A 20,225-nucleotide genomic window follows, 5' to 3' on the forward strand; every position below is an offset into this window, starting at 1 on the left:
TTGAGTCCAGGAGGTCAAGACTGTAGTGAGTCAAGACTGAGCTGCTGCACTCTAACCTCGGCAACAAAGTGAGACCCTACCTCAAAAAAGGAGAAAAGACCGAGGCGGGTGGATCACAAGGTCAGGAATTTGAGACCACTCTGGGCAACATAGTGAAACCCTGTCTCTGCTAAAAAGTAAAAAAATTAGCCAGGCATGGTGGTGTGTGCCTGTAATCCCAGCTACTCAGGAGGCTGAGGCAGGAGAATCTCGTGAACCCAGGAGGCAGAGATTGCAGTGAGCCAAGATCACACCATTGCACTCCTGCCTGGGTGACAGCACTAGACTCTGTCTCAAAAACAAAAAATTTAGCTGGTTATCCTTTACTGGAAGACCTTTAGAAAATGTATTTCACCCCATAAATACATATGCCTACTGTGTACCCATAAAAAATTTTAAAACCTAAAATATTAACATTTGGAAAAAAATATATTTTACTTAGGCCAAAATCCACACTTGGTATCTCTGAGTATCAACAGCATTTTTTTGAGCACCCATTGTATATAGAATATAAAACTTATAATTGTGGAGAATCACAGGGGAAGTATAAAATAAAATTTCTTGTCCAGGCACAGTGGCTCACGCCTGTAATACCAGCAGTTTGGTAAGCCGAGGCAGGCAGATCATTTTGAGCTCAGGAGTTCAAGACCAGTCTGAGCAATATGGCAAAATCCCATCTCTAATAAAAATAGAAAAATTAGCAGGATGTGATGCATACCTATAGTTCCAGCTACTCGGGAGGCTAAGGCTGGAGAATCACTTGAACCCAGGAGGCGGAGATTCCAGTGAGTCAGATCATGCCACTGCACTCCAGCCTGGGTGACAGAGCAAGACTACATCTCAAAAATAAATAAAATTTTACTTTGGGTAAGAATGTAGAATTTAGAGTTAAAAGATTAGAGTTTGGAAACAAAGTTGCATATCTGTAGGTAAACACATAGGAAAAGATCTGAAGGCATTTTCACAGTGATTACTTTAGGTAGGGACTGAGAATGGGATGGGCTGAGGGAGGAAGAGTGAAAGGGAATTATGTATTTTTTTTAACTTCACTGTGGAATGACTAGAAATTTTTGGTACATATTACACACATAAACACAACAACACTAAGATTTGTTTTGGGCTTTGACTCCCAGTTAGTTGTTTAATGCCAGAGGTGAATTAAATATTTATGTCGTTGTTGTTTTTGTCATGAGAGCTGGCTGGGTCTTAGAATCATTTGGTATGATCCCCACGTTTTATAGATGAAGAAGTTGTAAGATTCCGGCTTTAAGGCACATGTCTCTGATTGCCTAACCATTGTGCTTACTTCCTGTGAGAGCAGGCAGGCCCTCCACACAGTCTGTGGATTTCAAGGATAATAGAATATGGATTCATGGTCTCTTTGGAGCGTCCACGTGAAAAGTTAAAGATGCATTAGCTAGTTTAGGGAAAATCTGAGATTTTATAGGAAGATAAATAAAAAGTTTACATTCACATCCATGTATGGCATGATTGAAAGATTATGTTTTTAAATGAAGTTATGTTTCCTAAAGAGGAAAGCAGACCTTTTATGTGATAAATATATCCTTGCATGTGTTTTCAAAAATAGCGCTTTGGAAACCATTTTTTCTACAGAAGTTAGTGGGAGAGGGCAGATGGAAACACAGATTCTTCCTACCTAGTGCCAAAAGCACTGAGAAAATGTTATAAGGAGCTAATAACAAGTACAAAAATGTTAGAAATGTGTTAAACATGTGGGTCTGACATGTGTAAGCATAGACCAAAAAGACTACTTGACCAGAGTTTCTAATTTTCTGTTTTGAAGTTAAACATATGATCTCTTTTCCTTAGCATTCAACAAGCTAATGAGATTTCATGGATTTGCCTTCAGAGCTGTCTTTGCACAAACCACAGCGTGATACCTGGTGGTGAAATGCTGTATTAGTTGGCGTTTCTGCAGCTCTTCTGTGAATTCATTCAGCAAGTATTTATCGAGTGCTCAGTATGTGCCTGTCCCATTTTAGGTCCTGGAGCTTTGGTAAAGAACATAGTATGCAGTCTTTCCCTTTCGGTGCTTACAGTCTAACAGGGAGAAGCAGAAAAATAAGAGAAGTTTACCAGACAAATAAACAAATAAACAAGATGATGGGAGGTGCCAAGGGTAAAATAAACCAGAGAAGGGGACAAGGAGTGCCAAGTAGGGTGGTTGCAGTTTTTGTTTTTTTGAGATGGAATCTCACTGTGTTACCAGGCTGGAGGGCAGTGGCTCGATCTCGGCTCATTGCAACCTCCGCCTCCCAAGTTCAAGCGATTCTCCTGCCTCAGCCTCCCAAGTAGCCGGGATTACAGGCATGTGCCACCACACCCGGATAATTTTTGTATTTGTAGTAAAGACAGGGTTTTGCCATGTTGGCCAAACTGGTCTTGAACTCTTGACTTCGGGTGATCCACCTGCCTCGGCCTCCCAAAGTGCGGGGGTTACAGGTGCAAGCCACCGGGCCCAGCCAGGTGGTTGCAGTTTTAAATAGAATTCCAAGGAAGGTCTGACTGAGAAGGTGACAGTTGAACAAAGACCTACAGAGTGGGACCAGCACGTCATGCTGACATGTCTGTATTCCAAGAAGGTGGAAGGGAAAGGCCGGGAGCCTGAAACGTGTCCTGGATATTTTGCATTCAGAAAGTCATGCTTTGGAATGTTCCGAATGTTTCATTGACTTTTACTCTATAGATATATTTTTAAAGTGCAGAAATGAGTTTTTGTCTCACCATAGCAGCCAAGGTGCATTTGCCCAGTGCCTTCCACTGTCTCTCCCTATGGGAGTAACTCTTAGGCCCAGCGATTAGGAACCTGTGATGTCTGTGTTCTGGTTTGTTGGTAATATTACCATACATAGGGCTTCACTGGATGGTAATGGATTCATTGGTTGTTGGAAAATTAACTTTCAAATGTTTTAACAGTGACTCTTAGTGAAAAAAAAATTTTATTAGATGTCCATTCTCCTAAATTTACCTAAGTTCAACTTTTTTCCAATAGGTTTTTTTAAATGTTAATTTTAAAAAACAAGCTGTCCAGGTGTGGTGACTCATGCCTGTAATCCCAGCACTTTGGAAGGCCGAGGTGGGTGGATCACTTGAGGTCAGGAGTTTGAGACTGATATGGTGCAACCCCATCTCTACTAAAAATATAAAAATTGACCAGCACGGTGGCACATGCCTGTAGTCCCAGCTACTCAGGAGGCTGAGGCAGGAGAATTGCTTGAACCTGGGAGGTGGAGGTTGCAGTGAGCTGAGATCGCCCCATTGCACTCCAGCCTGGGTGACAAGAGTGAAACTCCATCTCAAAAAAATAAATAAATAATAAAAATTTAAAAAATTAGCTGGGCATGGTGGCACACACCAGTAATTCCAACTACTTAGGAGGCTGAGGCAGGAGAATCGTTTGAATGCAGGAGGTGGAGGTTGCAGTGAGCCAGGATTATGACTTTGCACTCCAGCCTGGGTGATAGAGCAAGTCTCCATCTCAATAAATAAGTAAATAAAAAATAAGATAAACTGATTTAAAATGTTTATGAAATTATAATGGGTGGCATAGTCATACTAGTGGGAAAGAGGAAGCAAATGTGAGAAGTTGCTCTTGGGAAAGAAGACATAAAACTTCAGTAATTAAGGCAGTGTGGTATTAGTGTAAGAAAAGAAACGCAGATCATCGGAACAGATTAGAGAAGTTAGAAGACCCACGTGTGTGTGGTTACTTGAGTAATTGCAAAGGTGATACAACAAAGTCTTTTTCAATAAATGGTGCAGGACAGTTGGATATAAATAGGGAGAAAAATGAAACAGGATCTGTGCCTCACTTCATATGGTTATTTTGTCTGAGCACTTTAAAGTGTTAAGGCCACTATCTCTTGACTGCTGAGATTCTGCTGACAGTGTAATTGTTTCCTTCACAGGGTATTTGCCTTGTCTCTTTCCCCTTTATATCTTCTCTTACGGTAGAGTCCCAAGCTATAGGCTTCTCCCTTCAACTCCAGTGGATATTCCCTACTTCGTTTTGTTCTATGGAGTTGAGAGAATTATTCCAGAAAAGCAGATGTCTTTGTTTAACTTCTGATCGTTAAAAAGTTGTATTAGTACTCAAACATGAAACAGTCATTCTTCGTTAGTAAAAGCAGGAAAATAGTGAAACGATTCTTAATTAAGAATTGAATGAATTCATATCTGGTCTTCTGAGATATTTCAAAATATTTCAGATCGGTTAGTTCTTTGGTATGCTGGTGGTTTCCGCCGAAGGTTAAGCTTTGACCTACTAAACAAGCTCATAAAGAAAGCTTTGTCAGACTTCACAGTTCCCATGAACCTGCTCACAGAGAGCACTTTTTCCCAGTGTAGTTTTGTCTTATGTATAAAAGGCAAACAGCCTTGAAATCTATTTTATCAGATGCAAGAATTGCAACTCCTGCTTTTTATTTATTTATTTATTTTTGCTCTCCATTTGGTTGGTAAATCTTTCTCCATCCCTTTGTGTTTTAAGTCTTTGTGCAATTCTAGCATCTGATAAAATAGATTTCAAAGCAACAAAAATATAGTGGTAAAAGGATCAATGCTACAATAAGAGCTAACGATCCTAACACCCAGATACATAAGACTCATAAAGAGATTTAGACTCAATGAGACAGAAAATTAATAAGGAAATCCAGGACTTGAACTCAGATCCGGAACAAGTAAACTCAATAAATATTTATAGAGCTCTCCATTTTAAATACACAAAATATACATTCTCCACCTTAAATACACAAAATATCGATCGGCCATTATTAATACCCATTTTTAGAATAAAGCTACATTCCCATTTTCTCTCCCTCTTTTTCTTCCTCTTTCTTCGTCTCTTTCACTCCTTTTTTCTGTCTAAAAAAAAAAAAGAACAAAAGAATAAAAACTTGACTCATTTGTCACTTCCCCTGAGCAAGAAAAAAAAAAAGGAGAATTAAAGGCAAACAGCCTACCAAGGAGCCTAAAAAGGTTAGCAGATTGCTATTGTCATGGTGAGGAGTTTGTCCGGAAAACTGATACCTTTAAAATCAAAAGCCTTTTTTTTTCCTTAAACCTTTTGATTGCTGGATTTCTGTCCGAGGAAGTTATGTTGCTACAATGAGGGTGGCAGTAAGTGCCCCCCGGGAAGTTGGGAATAAAGAGAAAGGAGAGTTAAACACGATGGTTGAGATCAGAAACGGGCAACATTGTCTTAAAGAGAGAGAATGGCTCCCGGGCTAGAATAAGACTGAATTGTCCCCAGATCAAAAAAGAAGAGAATGTGGCAGAAGGGAGAAAGTGGACTATATGGTATGTAAGTTAGGAAAACTGGAAATTGGGCCAAATTGCCTGTTTAGTGGGAGAGAGAGCTTTTGAGAGCTGTGATCTGCTGGTGTGGCTGGCTCTGGGTGGATATTAGTATCTGAATGACTCATTCTGTGGAGCCCTTCCTGAGATTTAACACTTACAGTGGTTTGATCAGAAATGCGTGCCAAGCAACTTTTGGACTAAAAGTTGCCGCCCACGTATATCAGGGGAAGAATGTATATATCGTTCCTATCTTAGCATCTGATTTGTATGAGCGTTACTTCAAATTTATTTATTATTTATTACATAAAATACCAAATTGGCTTTTCAGCTTCAACTTCAATTTCTTGTACATTATATGATCATGAGACAACCTCTCTGGGCTGATCATCAGCACCACGCTAAAGATCGAGTGTCTGGGTCAGGAAGGTAGAGGGCCAGATTCTCCGTGTGCTAATACTCCACTGTGCATCTGTGTGTTAAGTAAAACTATGGGTTTGTTTTTTGTTTTTTGAGACAGATCCTCGCTTTGTTGCCCAGGCTGGAATGCAGTGGTGTAATCTCAGCTCACTGGAGCCTTTGCCTCTGGGTTCAAGAGATTCTCCTGCCTTAGCCTCCCAAATAGCTGGGATTACAAGTGTGCACCACCACACCCAGCCAATTTTTTGTATTTTTAGTAGAGACAGGAGTTTTACCATGTTGGTCAGGCTGGTGGTCTTGAACGCCTGATCTCAAGTGATCTGCCCACCTCGGCCTCCCAAAGTGCTGGGATTACAGACATGGGCCACTTGCCAGGCCTAAAACTATGGTTTTTGAAGATACACATGCATGTGTAAAGCTATGAATAAGAGCAAGAGAATAATTCATCTCGATGTTAGGAGAGTGGTTTTGGTGAGGTCTAGTATGCAGTCAGGGAGAGGCACACAAGAGCTCCAGAGGTGCTGTTAATGGTCCCCTTCCCAAGCTAGATGAGGGTTCCATGGGTGCTCATTTTTAAATAACTCTTGAAGCTGTACATGTTCTATGTAGTCATGTATATATAATCGTTATTTTAAAAATGAAAGCAAGGAGGATAGCATAAAATGAGGTACTTCATGTTGGACCAGCTGGCACCCTAAGCGCCTTTCCTGCCCTCCCCTCTGTGCACTTGGCAGGGTTGGTCACATCCTCCTCATTACCTGTCTGTACATGGGTGTCAATGCCAATAGTGTTTGCTCTTGTGTTATTGATGAGTCTTGCTCCTTTTCCTAGACTCTGAGACCTCCTGAAAGCAGCACCCTTGTCTTTTGAAAAGGTCGAGCTTCCAAGGATATACGTCTTTCATGAATGTTGGAAGATGTTTAGCTGTTATCTCTGAAGATACCACTTTTCATTGTCTTCTCTTTTCATTTCTTACTGAGAAGCCAACATTTTTGTTTTTTTTGTTGTTGTTGTTTGTTTTTTTGAGACGGAGTCTCACTTTGTCACCCAGGCTGGAGTGCAGTGGCATCATCCTGGCTCACTGCAACCTCCACCTCCTGGGTTCAAGTGATTCTCCTGCATTAGCCTCCCTAGTAAGTGAGATTGCAGGTGCATGCCACCACACCCGGGTAATTTTTTTGTATTTTTAGTAGATACAGGGTTTCACTATGTTGGTCAGGCTAGTCTCGAACTCCTGACCTCATGATCTACCCACCTCGGCCTCCTAAAGTGCTAGGATTACAGGTGTGAGCTACTGCGAGCGGCTGAAAATCCGATTATGTGTAGCTTGGACCTTTATGTTCTCTCTTCTATGTCTCTAAACTTCTCTATCATGTTTTTATCTTTCAGTGTCTTTGTTGCATGGTAGGAAATTTCCTCAGATCCATCATCTAGGGCAATCCTTTTTTTTCCAGCTGTGACTAATTTGCTATTCATTCCATCCAGTGACATTTTAAATTCTCTTTTTTTCATTTCGGTTTCCAGTGTTGTTCTTTGCTTACATTTCAGTTTCCTTTTTTATTTTGAAAACATTTTAATCATTTTTCTTTTATGTTCTGTGTGGTTCAATCTAAATGAAATACTTGGGGTTGCTCAATGCTGTTATGGCTTCTTCTACTTAACTCGTATTCATGGGCCTGTTTCCCTATGGTAATTTCTAATTATGAGTGATGTGGCTGATCCTAATGTATGAGCATCCTGGGGGACCTGGATTGACTGCTGCACAGATGGGGTGTATGTTTACCAATGCCAGGCACCTTGGAGCGTTCCCAACATAGAAGCACTTCAGATTCACCGTCTGCCTAGAGCTTTGCTTGGAAAGGGAGAATAAATTCAAACTCTGATGCTGAATAGGGCAGACTTATGATGACAGATTCTTCGGAAAGATTCTTTTTTACTCATTCCAGTCAATGCTTAAGATAAGACAGATTTCCTTGTCAGCTCCATTTGCCAGCAGATCGATTTTTCCCTAGCTTACTCTTTCACTTAGGGTTAGGTCCTGGGGGCTCTGGCATGGCAGAGAATATCAGTTCCAGCTCCCCACCATCTACTCCGCTTTGAAAACCAAGGCTCCAGAGGTGTGCCAGATAGGTACAGGGTAGCCTGTAGCTTCAGGGCTGGACTCTGTTCTGGCTTGGCAGCTTTCCTTTTGGTTTTTGGGTCCTATGGACTTTCCGTACTTTCTTGAATACTCAGCAATGCATTTCTTAAAAGGCTGTGTTATATATTTCACTCAGCATAGCCAGGTGTTTGGAGAGGGGTGTTTTGGAGTAGCTAGACTATTGTATTGTGCAATGTTTAAGCCTCATATTCTGTTTCTATCTGAACTGTAGTTAAGTGTTCATAATCTGATGTCTGGGATGTTTCGGTTCTTACACCAAGAACCATGACTTAGGCCGAGTGCAGTGGCTCAAGCCTATAATCCCAGCACTTTGGGAGGCCAAGGCAGGCGGATCACGAGGTCAAGAGATCAAGACCATCCTGGCCAACATGACGAAACCCCATCTCTACTAAAAATACAAAAATTAGCTGGGCGTGGTGGTGTGCGCCTGTGGTCCCAGCTACTCAGGAGGCTGAGGCGGAAGAGTAGCTTGTTGAACCTGGGAGGCGGAGGTTGCAGTGAGCAGAGATTGCCCCACTGCACTCCAGCCTGGCGACAGAGTAAGACTCTGTCTCAAAAAAAAGAACCATGACATTTATTAATAATCGTATTAAATAACATTAACTCAAGTTCACTGGTTACATTACAACACACATGTACAAGTACTGCACACCAGTATTAAGGCTTCTGGCCCCCCACATGATTATTTATTTATTTTGAGACAGTGTCTTGCTCTGTTGCCCAGACTGGAGTGTAGTGGCACACTTTTGGCTCACTGCAGCCTCTGCCTCCCAGGCTCAAGGGATTCTCCCGCCTCAGCCCCTCAAGTAGCTGGGATTACAGGCATGCACCACTACCACCTTGATAATTTTTATATTTTTAGTAGAGATAGGGTTTTACCACATGGGCCAGACTGGTCTTGAACTCCTGACTAAAAATGATCCACCCACCTTGGCCTCCCAAAGTGCTGGGATTACAGGTGTGAGCCACCACATCCAGCCACGATCATTTTTATTTTGGAATCATTCATTGAGAAAAATTTCACAGCCATTTTGAACTTGTGCTATGACATGGCAAAATCTCTAGTAAATCATTTTAATTCCTGATGTGTTCATTTTTATAATGATAAATTTCTTTTTTTTTCTTTTACCCCACCCTAATCATAAATTTCTAAGGAAAATATTTTGTTTTCAACATCACACCACCATGTCAAGACTCTGCATATTTAAAACATATTACATCACCTTTTCCCTTCAAAGCAGTGCCAGTGAATTCTGCTAATGGTACCATCCATCTCATGTTATCCGACTCCAGATCATAAAGATTCCCTCGTTCTCTTTCCCCTCCACAGACCTACCAAATCTTCTATCTCCAAGTTTTTTGGATTCATTCACAGAGAAAGTATAGAGCACAGAGGCAAAGCAGGGCCTCTGGCGAGTGTCACATCTGTGTGTGAATCCTGATTTGATTCTCACTACCTCTGTAACCTTAGACAAATTACTGCCAGGCATGGTGGCTCATACCTGTAATCCCAGCACTTTGGGAGGCTGAGACAGGATCACGAGTCCAGGAGTTTGAGACCAGTCTGGGCAACATAGTAAGACCCTGTCTCTACAAAAAAATTAAAAACTAGCTGGGTGTGGTGGCGCACACTTGTATTCCAGCTGCTTGTGGGGGCTGAGGTGGGAGGATCACTTGAGCTTGAGAGGTCAAGGCTGCAGTGAGCCATGATCAGGCCACTGCACTCAGCTTGGGTTACAGAGCAAGACCCTGTCTCAAAACAAACAAACCAAAAACCAGTAAACAAATTACTTAACCTGTCTGGAACTCAGTCCCATATTTGTAAAACGTGGATAACTATAGCACCTTTCCTTATAGAAAATTGTTTGAGAATCCAGTTATACATTTAAAGTGCTTAACACATTACCTGGCCCAGGAAGACAGTAAAGAAAAGCTGCTGTACCGTTCTCTCTGTTGCTGTCATCCTTCTCACCAGGTCTCGATGGAGCCTGTCTGCATCAAGGTTTCGCTGCCCTCATGCCCGTTCTGTTTTCCGCTTTTCTAGACTGGGCCCTTACTTGCCTTAGCCTGAGCTGTTGTGAAACTCCCAGTGGCTTCCTGACTTGCCCCACTCCCTCCTTCCTCCGTCCTGCTCTTAATTGTGGTTATCAGAAGTGCTTCTGACCGATACACTGGCACAATCAGAAATCTTTTTTTTTTTTTTTTTTGAGACGGAGTTTCGCTCTTGTTACCCAGGCTGGAGTGCAGTGGCGCGATCTCGGCTCACCGCAACCTCTGACTCCTGGGTTAAGGTAATTCTCCTCCCTCAGCCTCCTGAGTAGCTGGGACTACAGGCACACGCCACTGTGTCCATCTAATTTTTTGTATTTTTAGTAGAGATGGGGTTTCACCATGTTGACCAGGATGGTCTCGATCTCTTGACCTCTTGATCCACCCTCCTTAGCCTCCCAAAGTGCTGGGATTACGGGTGTGAGCCACCGCGCCCAGCTACAATCAGAAATCTTAAAGGGATCTCCCTTTTTCTTACTGTAGCTTAAGATCCAAACCTCTTAACCTAGATCACGATCTGACACTAAATATATTTATAGCCCATGGAAATACCCTGAAAGCTTTAAGTACCAGATGAAAGTGAGCTCCTTCATTACCACCTCCATTCACTGTAGGCGGCTTTTCATGTGCCTGTCTCAGTGCAACAGCTAAGCTTTAAGAGGGCCGGGACCGTGACCTACTTTATTTTGTATTGCTGTAGCAGCTCACTTGGTACCCAGAGCAAGGAGGGGATTCTTGCATATTTGGCAGATTGATTACTATGTAAATTACTATATTGAAAATTAAAACGGTTTACTGAAGATACTGCCATGTATCTTAGCAAGGTCAAAACAGTGGTATAATTTTTCTGAATGAATACTTTCAAAACAAAAAAGATCACTCAGACTAGAAGCCTGAGTGCCTGTGAGGAATGCTTATACATGTGGTTTTTAATAATGCAACATATTAAGCTTTAATAGGATCATTGATCTGAAAACCAAAACATGGAAGGAATCAATTTATGAGTCACATTTAGATATATCATCTATAATCCTCTCAGTAAACCTGTGGGGCAGGTAGATTATGGATAACAAGTATCCACTTCATGAATTGTCCCTGTTGATGAGGAAAAGTAGAACTTGGATCTGGGACAGCTCTTGTAACTCCAGATTCCTGGTTTTTTTTGAGCAGGGGGTGGGGGAAATACCTCTCTTGTTGAAGTTCTTTAGTATTCTTTTTTTTTTTTTTTTTTTTGAGATGGAGTCTTGCTTTGTTGCTCAGGCTGGAGTGCAGTGGGGCGATCTTGGCTCATTGCAACCTCTGCCTCCTGGGTTCAAGTGGCTCTCCTGTCTTGGCCTCCTTCAAGCTGGGACTACAGGCACATGCCACCACACCTGGCTAATTTTTTTTTTTTCTTTTTTACTTTTTTCTTTTTTTTAGAGATGAAGTTTCACCGTTTTGGCCAGGCTGGTCTTGAACTCCTGACCTCAGGTGATCTGCCCACCTCAGCCTCCCACAGTGCTCTGAAGTCTGTTGAGGCTTACAACTTCTACAGAAGGCTTGGCAAATTGTGGTTAATTTTGGTCAATTTCAACTCTTAGCACAGTAGCAGCTACGCACTCTCCAACCCCAATTCTGTGGAAGACAGCTATGCAGTTGTTCCTAGAGCTTACACACAGCGTGTGGGAGCCAGAATAGGCAAAAAGCATCCTGTCCTTTAAATATTTGGGGTCTGCGCTCTGACTCCTGATTGCTACTTCTGACCATAGAGGTGCAGTCAAAGAGATGGGTGGCCATTGTCGTTACACCTCCCTCATTGTTTTCAAGTTCTTCCCCCTCCTATGGACATGACTTCCAGGGGATTTAAAGAGCTAGTATGCTCTCTTGCTTCACGTTTATTTTTTTCCATTTGGGAGCCAGATATTAGAGAATACTACATTGAAAAGCAACTGCATATAAGGGAGAAAATTAAGAAGTGACTGTGCATGCCTAGGAAAAGGGATGGGCACAGAATAGACCTGGGAAGACCCTGAGTTTATACGCTAGACTGATCTTTGGCACAGACGGCCTACAGTAATCAAAAAGAATCACACACAACACGCATACACAGAATAACAAAAACCAGTAAACTTGGAAAGGGGAGATCTGATTTTCTGAGTTACCACATTATTAGATTCAAGTGTTCAGTTTTCATTCAAAACAAATCATGAGGCGCACAAAGAAATGGAAAGTATGGTCTTCCAAGGGAAAAAAAACAACAACAACCAAAACGGTTCCTGAGATCACATAGTAGGTTTTAAAACAACAGTAGATTTTAAAACAACTGTCTTAAAGATACTCAGAGAACTAAAGAAGATTTGGGCCGGGCGTGGTGGCTCATCCCAGCACTTTGGGAGGCCGAGGCGGGTGGATCATGAGGTCAAGAGATTGAGACCATCCTGGTCAACATGGTGAAACCCTGTCTCTGCTAAAAATACAAAAAATTAGCTGGGCATGGTGGCGCGTGCCTGTAATCCCAGCTACTCAGGAGGCTAAGGCAGGAGAATTGCCTGAACCTAGGAGGCGGAGGTTGCCATGAACCGAGATCGTGCCATTGCACTTCAGCCTGGGTGACAAGAGTGAAACTCCATCTCGAAAAAATAAAAACAGAAATAAAAGATATACAAAGCATCAAATTGTATCCACAACAGGATAAAGTTAGAAATCGGAAATGGAAGGAAAATTGGAGAATTCACAAGTTTGTGCAAATTAACCGTATACTCTTAAACAACCAATGGATAAATTACAAGGGAAATTAAAAAAAATACTTAAAGATGAATGACAACTAAAACATACGTAACAAAATTTACAGGGCAGTTGAAAACAGTGCTGGGGAAATTTATAGCTTTAAATGCATACATTAAAAAATAAGAAAAATCTCAAATCAGCAACCTAAACTTTACAATTTAAGGAACTAGAAAAGGAAGAACACTAAACTCAAAACTAGCAGAAGGAAGGAAATAATAAGGTTAGAACAGAGGTAAAGGAAATAGAGACTGGGAAACAATAGGGAAAATCAGTGAAACCAAAAGTTGAATTTGAATTTTTGTAAAGATCAACAAAATTGACAAACCTTTAGCCAGATGGACCAAGAAGAAATGAGAGAAGACAGAAATTATTAAAACCTTTTTTTAGAAACAAAGTAGACCCTTACTATTGATTCAACAGCAATAAAAAGGATTATGACAGGATGGTGATCTACTGAATACCAACAGATTGGATAACCTAGATGAGACGGACAAAACCCTACAAACACAAAACCTACTGAGACTAAACCACGAAGAAATAGAAAACCTGAGTAGATCTATAACCAGTAAGAAGATAGAGCCAGTAATCAAAAATCTCCTTGTAAAGAAAAGCTGCTCTAGATGCAACGGCTTCACCAGTGAATTTAACCAAGCATTTAAAGAACTAACACTATTTCTTCTCAAACTTTTTCAAACAGTTGAAGAGGAGGGAATACTTCAGAATTTACTGAATGAGGCTAGAATTACACTGATAACAAAACTAGAAAAGATACCACAAGAAAAGTACATACCAGTATCCCTCAGGAACATGAACACACCAGAAAAATCTTAATACTAGCAAATCAAATTCAGCAGCGTAATAAAAGGATGATACAGCATGACCAAAGCGGGATATATTCCTGGAATGCAGGGATGGTTCAACATATGAAAGTCAGTTACCTAATACACTGTTGTAATAAAATGAGAGACAAAACCACATGGTCAACTCCACTGATGCATAAAAAGCATTTGACAAAATTCAACACCTTTTCATGGTGAAAACACTCAACAAAATGGGAATAGAAACTACCCCAACATAATAAAAGCCATATATGAAAATAAATTAACAATCATACATAAGGGTAAAAAGCTGAAAGCTTTTCCTCTAAGATCAGAAACAAGGCAAAATGCGTGCTTTTGTCACTTCAACCCAGTGCTGGAAATTTTAGCCAGAGTCATTAGGCAAGAAAAAGAAATGAGGCATCAACACTGGGAAGGAAGAAGTAAAAGTATCTCTGTTTGCAGACGACATGATCTTATATGTAGAAAACCCTGAAGATTCCACAAAAATTTCTTTGAACTAATACATGACACTGGCATAGTAGCAGCATACAAAGTCAATGCACTAAAATCAGTTGCATTTTAAAACAACAATGAATAATATGTAAAAGAAGTTAAGAGGAAAATTCCACTTAAAATAGCATTAAAAAGAATAACCAAGGAGGTGAAAGACTCATACAACGAGACATATTGCGGAAAGAAATTAAAGACATAGATAAATAGAAACACATTCTATGTTGAGAGATTGGAAGACTTAATATTGTGTGTTTGTTTTTTGGAGACAGGGTCTTGCCTTATCACCTAGGTTGAAGTGCAGTGGGACAGTCACAGCTCACTGTAGCCTCAATCTCCTAGGCTCAAGTGATCCTCCTGCCTCAGTCTCCCAAGTAGCTAGGACTACAGGCATGTACCACTATGCCTGGCTATTTTTTTTTTTTTTTTGAGACGGAATTTTGCTCTTGTTACCCAGGCTGGAGTGCAATGGTGCGATCTCAGCTCACTGCAACCTCCACCGCCTGGATTCAGGCAGTTCTCCTGCCTCAGCCTCCTGAGTAGCTGGGATTACAGGCACGCGCCACCGTGCCCAGCTAATTTTTTGTTTTTTTTTTAGTAGAGACGGGGTTTCACCATGTTGACCAGGATGGTCTTCATCTCTTGACCTCGTGATCCACCCACCTCAGCCTCCCAAAGTGCTGGGATTACAGGCTTGAGCCACCGCACCCGGCCACCTGGCTATTTTTTTCTTTTTCTTTTTCTTTTCTTTTTTTTTTTGACTTTAAGCCCTGGAAAATTAAAGCAGTTAGGCTTTTTAAAAAATTTTTTTTGTAGAGGTAAGGTCTCACTATGTTTCTCAGGCCAGTCTCAAACTCCTGGACTCAAGTGATCCTCCTGCCTTGGCCTCCCAAAATGGTGGGATTACAGGCATCAGCCACCCCGTCTAGCCTGACTTAATGTTGTTAAGCTGTCCATACCACCCAAAGTAATTCATAAGTTAATTCAATATAATTGCTATCACACTCTCAAGGCCATTTTTTTGCTCTGGGAGTTTTAGAATATAAAAACTTAATCTAAAATTCATATGGAGTCTCAAGAGACCCTGAAAAGCCGCAAGAAACCTGGAAAAGAAAAAGTTGGCGATCTCACACTTCCTGAACTTAAAACTTACTAGAAAACTGCAGTCATTAAAAGAGTGTGTTGGGCTGGGCACGGTGGCTCACGCCTGTAATCCCAGCACTTTGGGAGGCCGAGGTGGGTGGATCACGAGGTCAAGAGATCAAGACCATCCTGGTCAACATGGTGAAACCTCGTCTCTACTAAAAATATAAAAAATTAGCTGGGCGTGGTGGTGCGTGCCTGTAATCCCAGCTACTCAGGAGGCTGAGGCGGGAGAATTGCCTGATCTCAGGAGGCAGAGGTTGTGGTGAGCCGAGATGGCGCCATTGTACTCCAGCCTGGGTAACAAGAGCGAAATTCCATCTCAAAAAAAAAAAAAAAATAGAGTCTGTTGGACTTGGCTGTGATATGAAGGAATAATAGGAAGAAAACAGTGTGATACATAAAAATAAACATATAGACCAATGAAATAAATAGAGAACTGAGAAACCCTCTTACATAGTTAAGTCTTGAACTCCTGACCTCAAGTGATTCACCTGCATTGGCCTCCCAGAGTGCTGGGATTACAGGCATGAGCCACTGCACCTGGCCACGTCAAGTGATTTTTGATAAGGATGTGAAGACTGCTCCACAGGGAAAGGGCAGTCTTTTCAACAAATGGTACTGGGGAAACTGGATATTCACATGCAAAAGAATCAAGTTGGACCCTTATCTAGTAATGCATTCAAAAATTAATTCAAAATGGCCAGGACTGGTGGCTCACACCTGTAATCCCAGCACTTTGGGAGGCCGAGGCAGGTGGATCACTTGAGGCCAGGAGTTCGAGACCAACTTGGCCAACATGGGGGGAACCCCGTCTCTACTAAAAATACAAAAAACTTAGCTGGGTGTGGTAGTGCGCTCCTGTAATCTTAGCTACTTGGGAGGCTGATGCACAAGAATCATTGAACCCAGGAGGCGGAGGTAGCAGTGAGCCAAAATTGTGTCACTGCACTCCAGCCTGGGCAAAAGAGGGAGACCCTGTTTCAAAAATAAATAAATAAATAAAATGATGGAAGACCTAAATGTAAGAACTAAAACTATGAAACTTTTAGAAGAAAACACAGGACAAAAGCATCACTCATTGGATTTGACAGTGATTTATTGGATATGACATCAAAGGCACAGCAACATGGAAAAATAGACAAACTGCACTTCATGAAAATTTAAACATTTTTGTACATCAAAAACACTACCAACAGTAAAAAGACAACCCACCGAATGGGAGAAAATATTTGCAAATCACATATCTGATCAGGGATTAATATTCAGGATATATCGGGAACTCTTAAAACTCAACAGTGAGGTCAGGTGCAGTGGCTCATGCCTATAATCCCAGCACTGGGAGGCTGAGGCAGGGGGATCCCTTGAGGTCAGGAGTTCGAGATCAGCCTGGCCAACATGGTGAAACCCCGTCTCTACTAAAAATACAAAAATTATCCAGGCATGGTGGCACACACTTGTAATCCCAGCTGATTGGGAGGCTGAGGCACAAGAATTGCTTGAACCTGGCAGGTGGAGGTTGCAGGGAGCCAAGACTGTGCCATTGTACTCCCTCCTGGGTGATAGAGCGAGACATCATCTCAAAAAAAAAAAAAAAAAAAAACCCAATTCCAAAATGGGTAAAGGACTTGAATATCTATGTTTTTCCAGAGAAGGGAAACAAATGGCCAATAAGCACATGAAAAGATAAACATCAGTAATTATTAGGGCAATGCAAGTCCAAACTACACCTTACACCCATTAGGATGGCTACTGTCAAAAAGGCAAGGAGGTAACCACTGTTGGTGGAGGATGTGAGGGACTGGAACCCTGGTGCATCATTCGTAGGAATATAAGGTGATGTAGCCACTGCTAGAAAACATGGTGGTGGTTCAGAAAATTAAAAATAGAATTACCGTATGATACCAAAATACAGTCTCGGGTACAGTATGTACCTAAGGTGATTGAAAGCAATATCTCAAAGAAATGTTTGTACACCCATATTTATAGAATCCTTATTCACAGAAGTTAAAATAGGGAAGCAACTCAAGTGTGTCCATCAATGGATGAATGGATAAACAAAATGTAGTGTATGTGTATAAGAATATTACTGCCTTAAAAAGGAAGGAGGTCTGATACATGATACAACATGGATGAACCTTGAAGATACTGTGTTGAGGAAATAAGCCAGTCAGAAACAAGACAAATGCTGTTTGGTTCCATTGATAGGAAGTACTTAGAGTAGTCCAAGTCATGGTAAAGACATTTAAGGAGATTAAAAAACAGAGAGTAGTCAAAATCATAAAGACAGAAAGTAGAATGGTGGTTGCCAGGGGCTGGGGGAGGGACGAGTGGGGAATTATTTGATAGGTGCAGTTTCAGTTTTACAAGATTAAATAGTCCTGGAGACGGATGCTGGTGATGATTACATAGCATTATGAATGTATCGAATACCACTGCAATGTATACTTAGAAAGGAATCATGGTAATTTTATGTTATGTGTATTTTAGCATTAAAATATTGGGGGATGAGAGCAGCACACAGTGGCTCACGCCTGCAATCCCAGCACTTTGGGAGGCTGAGTCAGAAGGATCCCTTCTGTCCAGACCAAGATTAGCCTGGGCAATATAGTGAGACCATGTCTCTAGAAAAAAATTTAAAAATTAGGCTGGGGCCAGGCGTGGTGGCTCACGCCTGTAATCCAAGCACTTTGGAGGCCAAGGCGGGCGGATCGCCTGAAGTCGGGAGTTCAAGACCAGCCTGACCAACATGGTGAAACCCCGTCTTTAATAAATAAATAAATAAGTAAGTAAGGCCGGGCGTGGTGGCTCATGCCTGTAATCCCAGTACTTTGGGAGGCCGAGGCAGGATCATGAGGTCAAGAGATTCAGACCATCCTGGCCAACATGGTGGAACCCCGTCTCTACTAAAAAATTCTCCATCTCATAAAAAAATAAAAATTAGCCTGGCGCAGTGGCTCAAGCCTGTAATCCCAGCACTTCGGGAGGCCAAGGCGGGTGGATCACGAAGTCAAGAGATCGAGACCATCCTGATCAACATGGTGAAACCCCGTCTCTACTACAAATACAAAAAAAAAATTGGCTGGGCATGGTGGCATGTGCCTGTAATCCCAGCTACTCAGGAGGCTGAGGCAGGAGAATTGCCTGAACCCAGGAGGCAGAGGTTGCGGTGAGCTGAGATTGCGCCATTGCACTCCAGCCTGGGTAACAAGAGCGAAACTCCGTCTCAAAAGATAAAATAAAATAAAAAATAAAAATAAAAATTAGCTGGGTGTGGGGCACACATCAGTAGTCCCAGCTATTCGGGAGGCTGAGGTAGGAGGATTGCTTGAGGCTGGGAGGTTGAGGCTGAAGTGAACTGTGATTTCACAACTGCACTCCTGCATGGGTATATTTGGTTTTGGTTTTGGTTACCATTGTTGTTTGTTTTGTTTTGTTTTGTTTTAAGATGGAATCTAGCTCTGTCGCCTCACTACAACCTATGCCTCCTGGGGTCAAGCCACTCTTTCTGCCTCGGCCTCCTAAATAGCCGGAATTACACGCATGCGTGTCCACATCCGGCTGATCTTTGTATTTTAAGTAGAGATGGGGTTTCCACCATGTTGGCTAGGCTGGTGGTCTCAAACTCCTGACCTCAGGTAATCCGCCCGCCTCGGCCTCCCAAAGTGCTGGGATTACAGGCGTGAGCCACTGTACCCAGCCCTGTTTTTATTTTTATTTATTTATTTTTTAACAGATGTAATTGTCTTTCTGATTCATACACCTTTTCAATCAAGAGTATGTATGGGCTGCAGCCTGATAAGGTTTTTCAGTCCTTTGGTAATGTCTTCGTTGTACATTTTTGAAGCCTGCATAGTTACAGATTCGTTTGTTTTCAATGCTTCCTCTTGTAGGGGAAGATGGAATCTATCACTGTGGTGAAGCTGCTGAGCTGCTTTGATGACCTGGTGGCAGCAGGCACAGCCTCTGGCAGGGTTGCAATTTTTCAACTTGTGTCTTCATTGCCAGGGAGAAATAAACAGGTGAGTAGTAATGATCTTAGCACTTGCTAACTTCTTGGCAAATTCTCATGGGTCTTTCAAATGAGAAATCCGCATCTGCTTAGCAACTTTATGCTCAGAGCAGCTTACCACTGTGCTGTTTATAACTGGGTAACGTTTCTGTTCCGGGTTGGACACTTGGCATAAAGTTCACGTGGGTCATTTCATTTTTGCTTAATATTCTCGTGGTGAGCTCTCTGTGGGTTTTGAATGTGACTAGACAGATGGAACCTTGTGCAGGGTTCTGCTTGGAAAACGAGATTGGAAAACCTGCTCTTCTGTAACTTGGAGCGATTGCATACCTTGTCCATGTAGCCCCAGCTCACAGCATTTATCCTTTTCTTTTTCTTGTGTATATTTTTTTCCCTTATTCATAGCTTCGGAGATTTGATGTCACTGGTATTCACAAAAATAGCATTACAGCTCTGGCTTGGAGCCCCAATGGAATGAAATTGTTCTCTGGAGATGACAAAGGCAAAATTGTTTATTCTTCCCTGGATCTAGACCAGGTAACATTATTTTCAGAAATACTGTTGGCTCTTGCCTTCTTACGTTTGGAAAAACTGTATTTATAATTGTATTTTTAGTCAGCTTGTATTCTTGGTGACTGTCCCTTTATAATCTCAATTGTTATTTATGACATTTACTTTTTATAGCTATATTTTATAAGCTTCCACTTCTGTGACGAAGGAGTTGGCCTAGTGGAACATTCGCTGTTTTCATTCCACTGTTGTGTATTACTTCTTTTTTTTTTGAGACGGAGTTTCGCTCTTGTTACCCAGGCTGGAGGGCAATGGCGCGATCGCGGCTCACCGCAACCTCCGCCTCCTGGGTTCAGGCAATTCTCCTGCCTCAGCCTCCTCAGTAGCTGGGATTACAGGCATGCGCCACCATGCCCAGCTAATATTTTGTATTTTTAGTAGAGATGGGGTTTCACCATGTTGACCAGGATGGTCTCAA

The 20,225-nt window shown here is 41.8% G+C and overlaps 1 protein-coding gene across 5 annotated transcripts in view; it reads left to right on the forward strand.

Moving 5' to 3' along the window:
• The window catches only part of TECPR2 (tectonin beta-propeller repeat containing 2), a 129,992-nt gene that overhangs the window by 19,488 nt on the left and 90,279 nt on the right, over nucleotides 1-20,225 (forward strand). For all 5 annotated transcript variants that reach the window (XM_002754294.7, XM_035261565.3, XM_078335793.1 and 2 more), the window contains exons 3-4: nucleotides 19,119-19,247; nucleotides 19,643-19,774. In XM_002754294.7, the coding sequence (XP_002754340.2) occupies nucleotides 19,119-19,247; nucleotides 19,643-19,774 (261 nt within the window). The remainder of the gene's footprint in view (nucleotides 1-19,118; nucleotides 19,248-19,642; nucleotides 19,775-20,225) is intronic.

Source organism: Callithrix jacchus, chromosome 8 (assembly GCF_049354715.1).
Source record: "Callithrix jacchus isolate 240 chromosome 8, calJac240_pri, whole genome shotgun sequence".
NCBI classification, from domain to species: domain Eukaryota; kingdom Metazoa; phylum Chordata; class Mammalia; order Primates; family Cebidae; genus Callithrix; species Callithrix jacchus.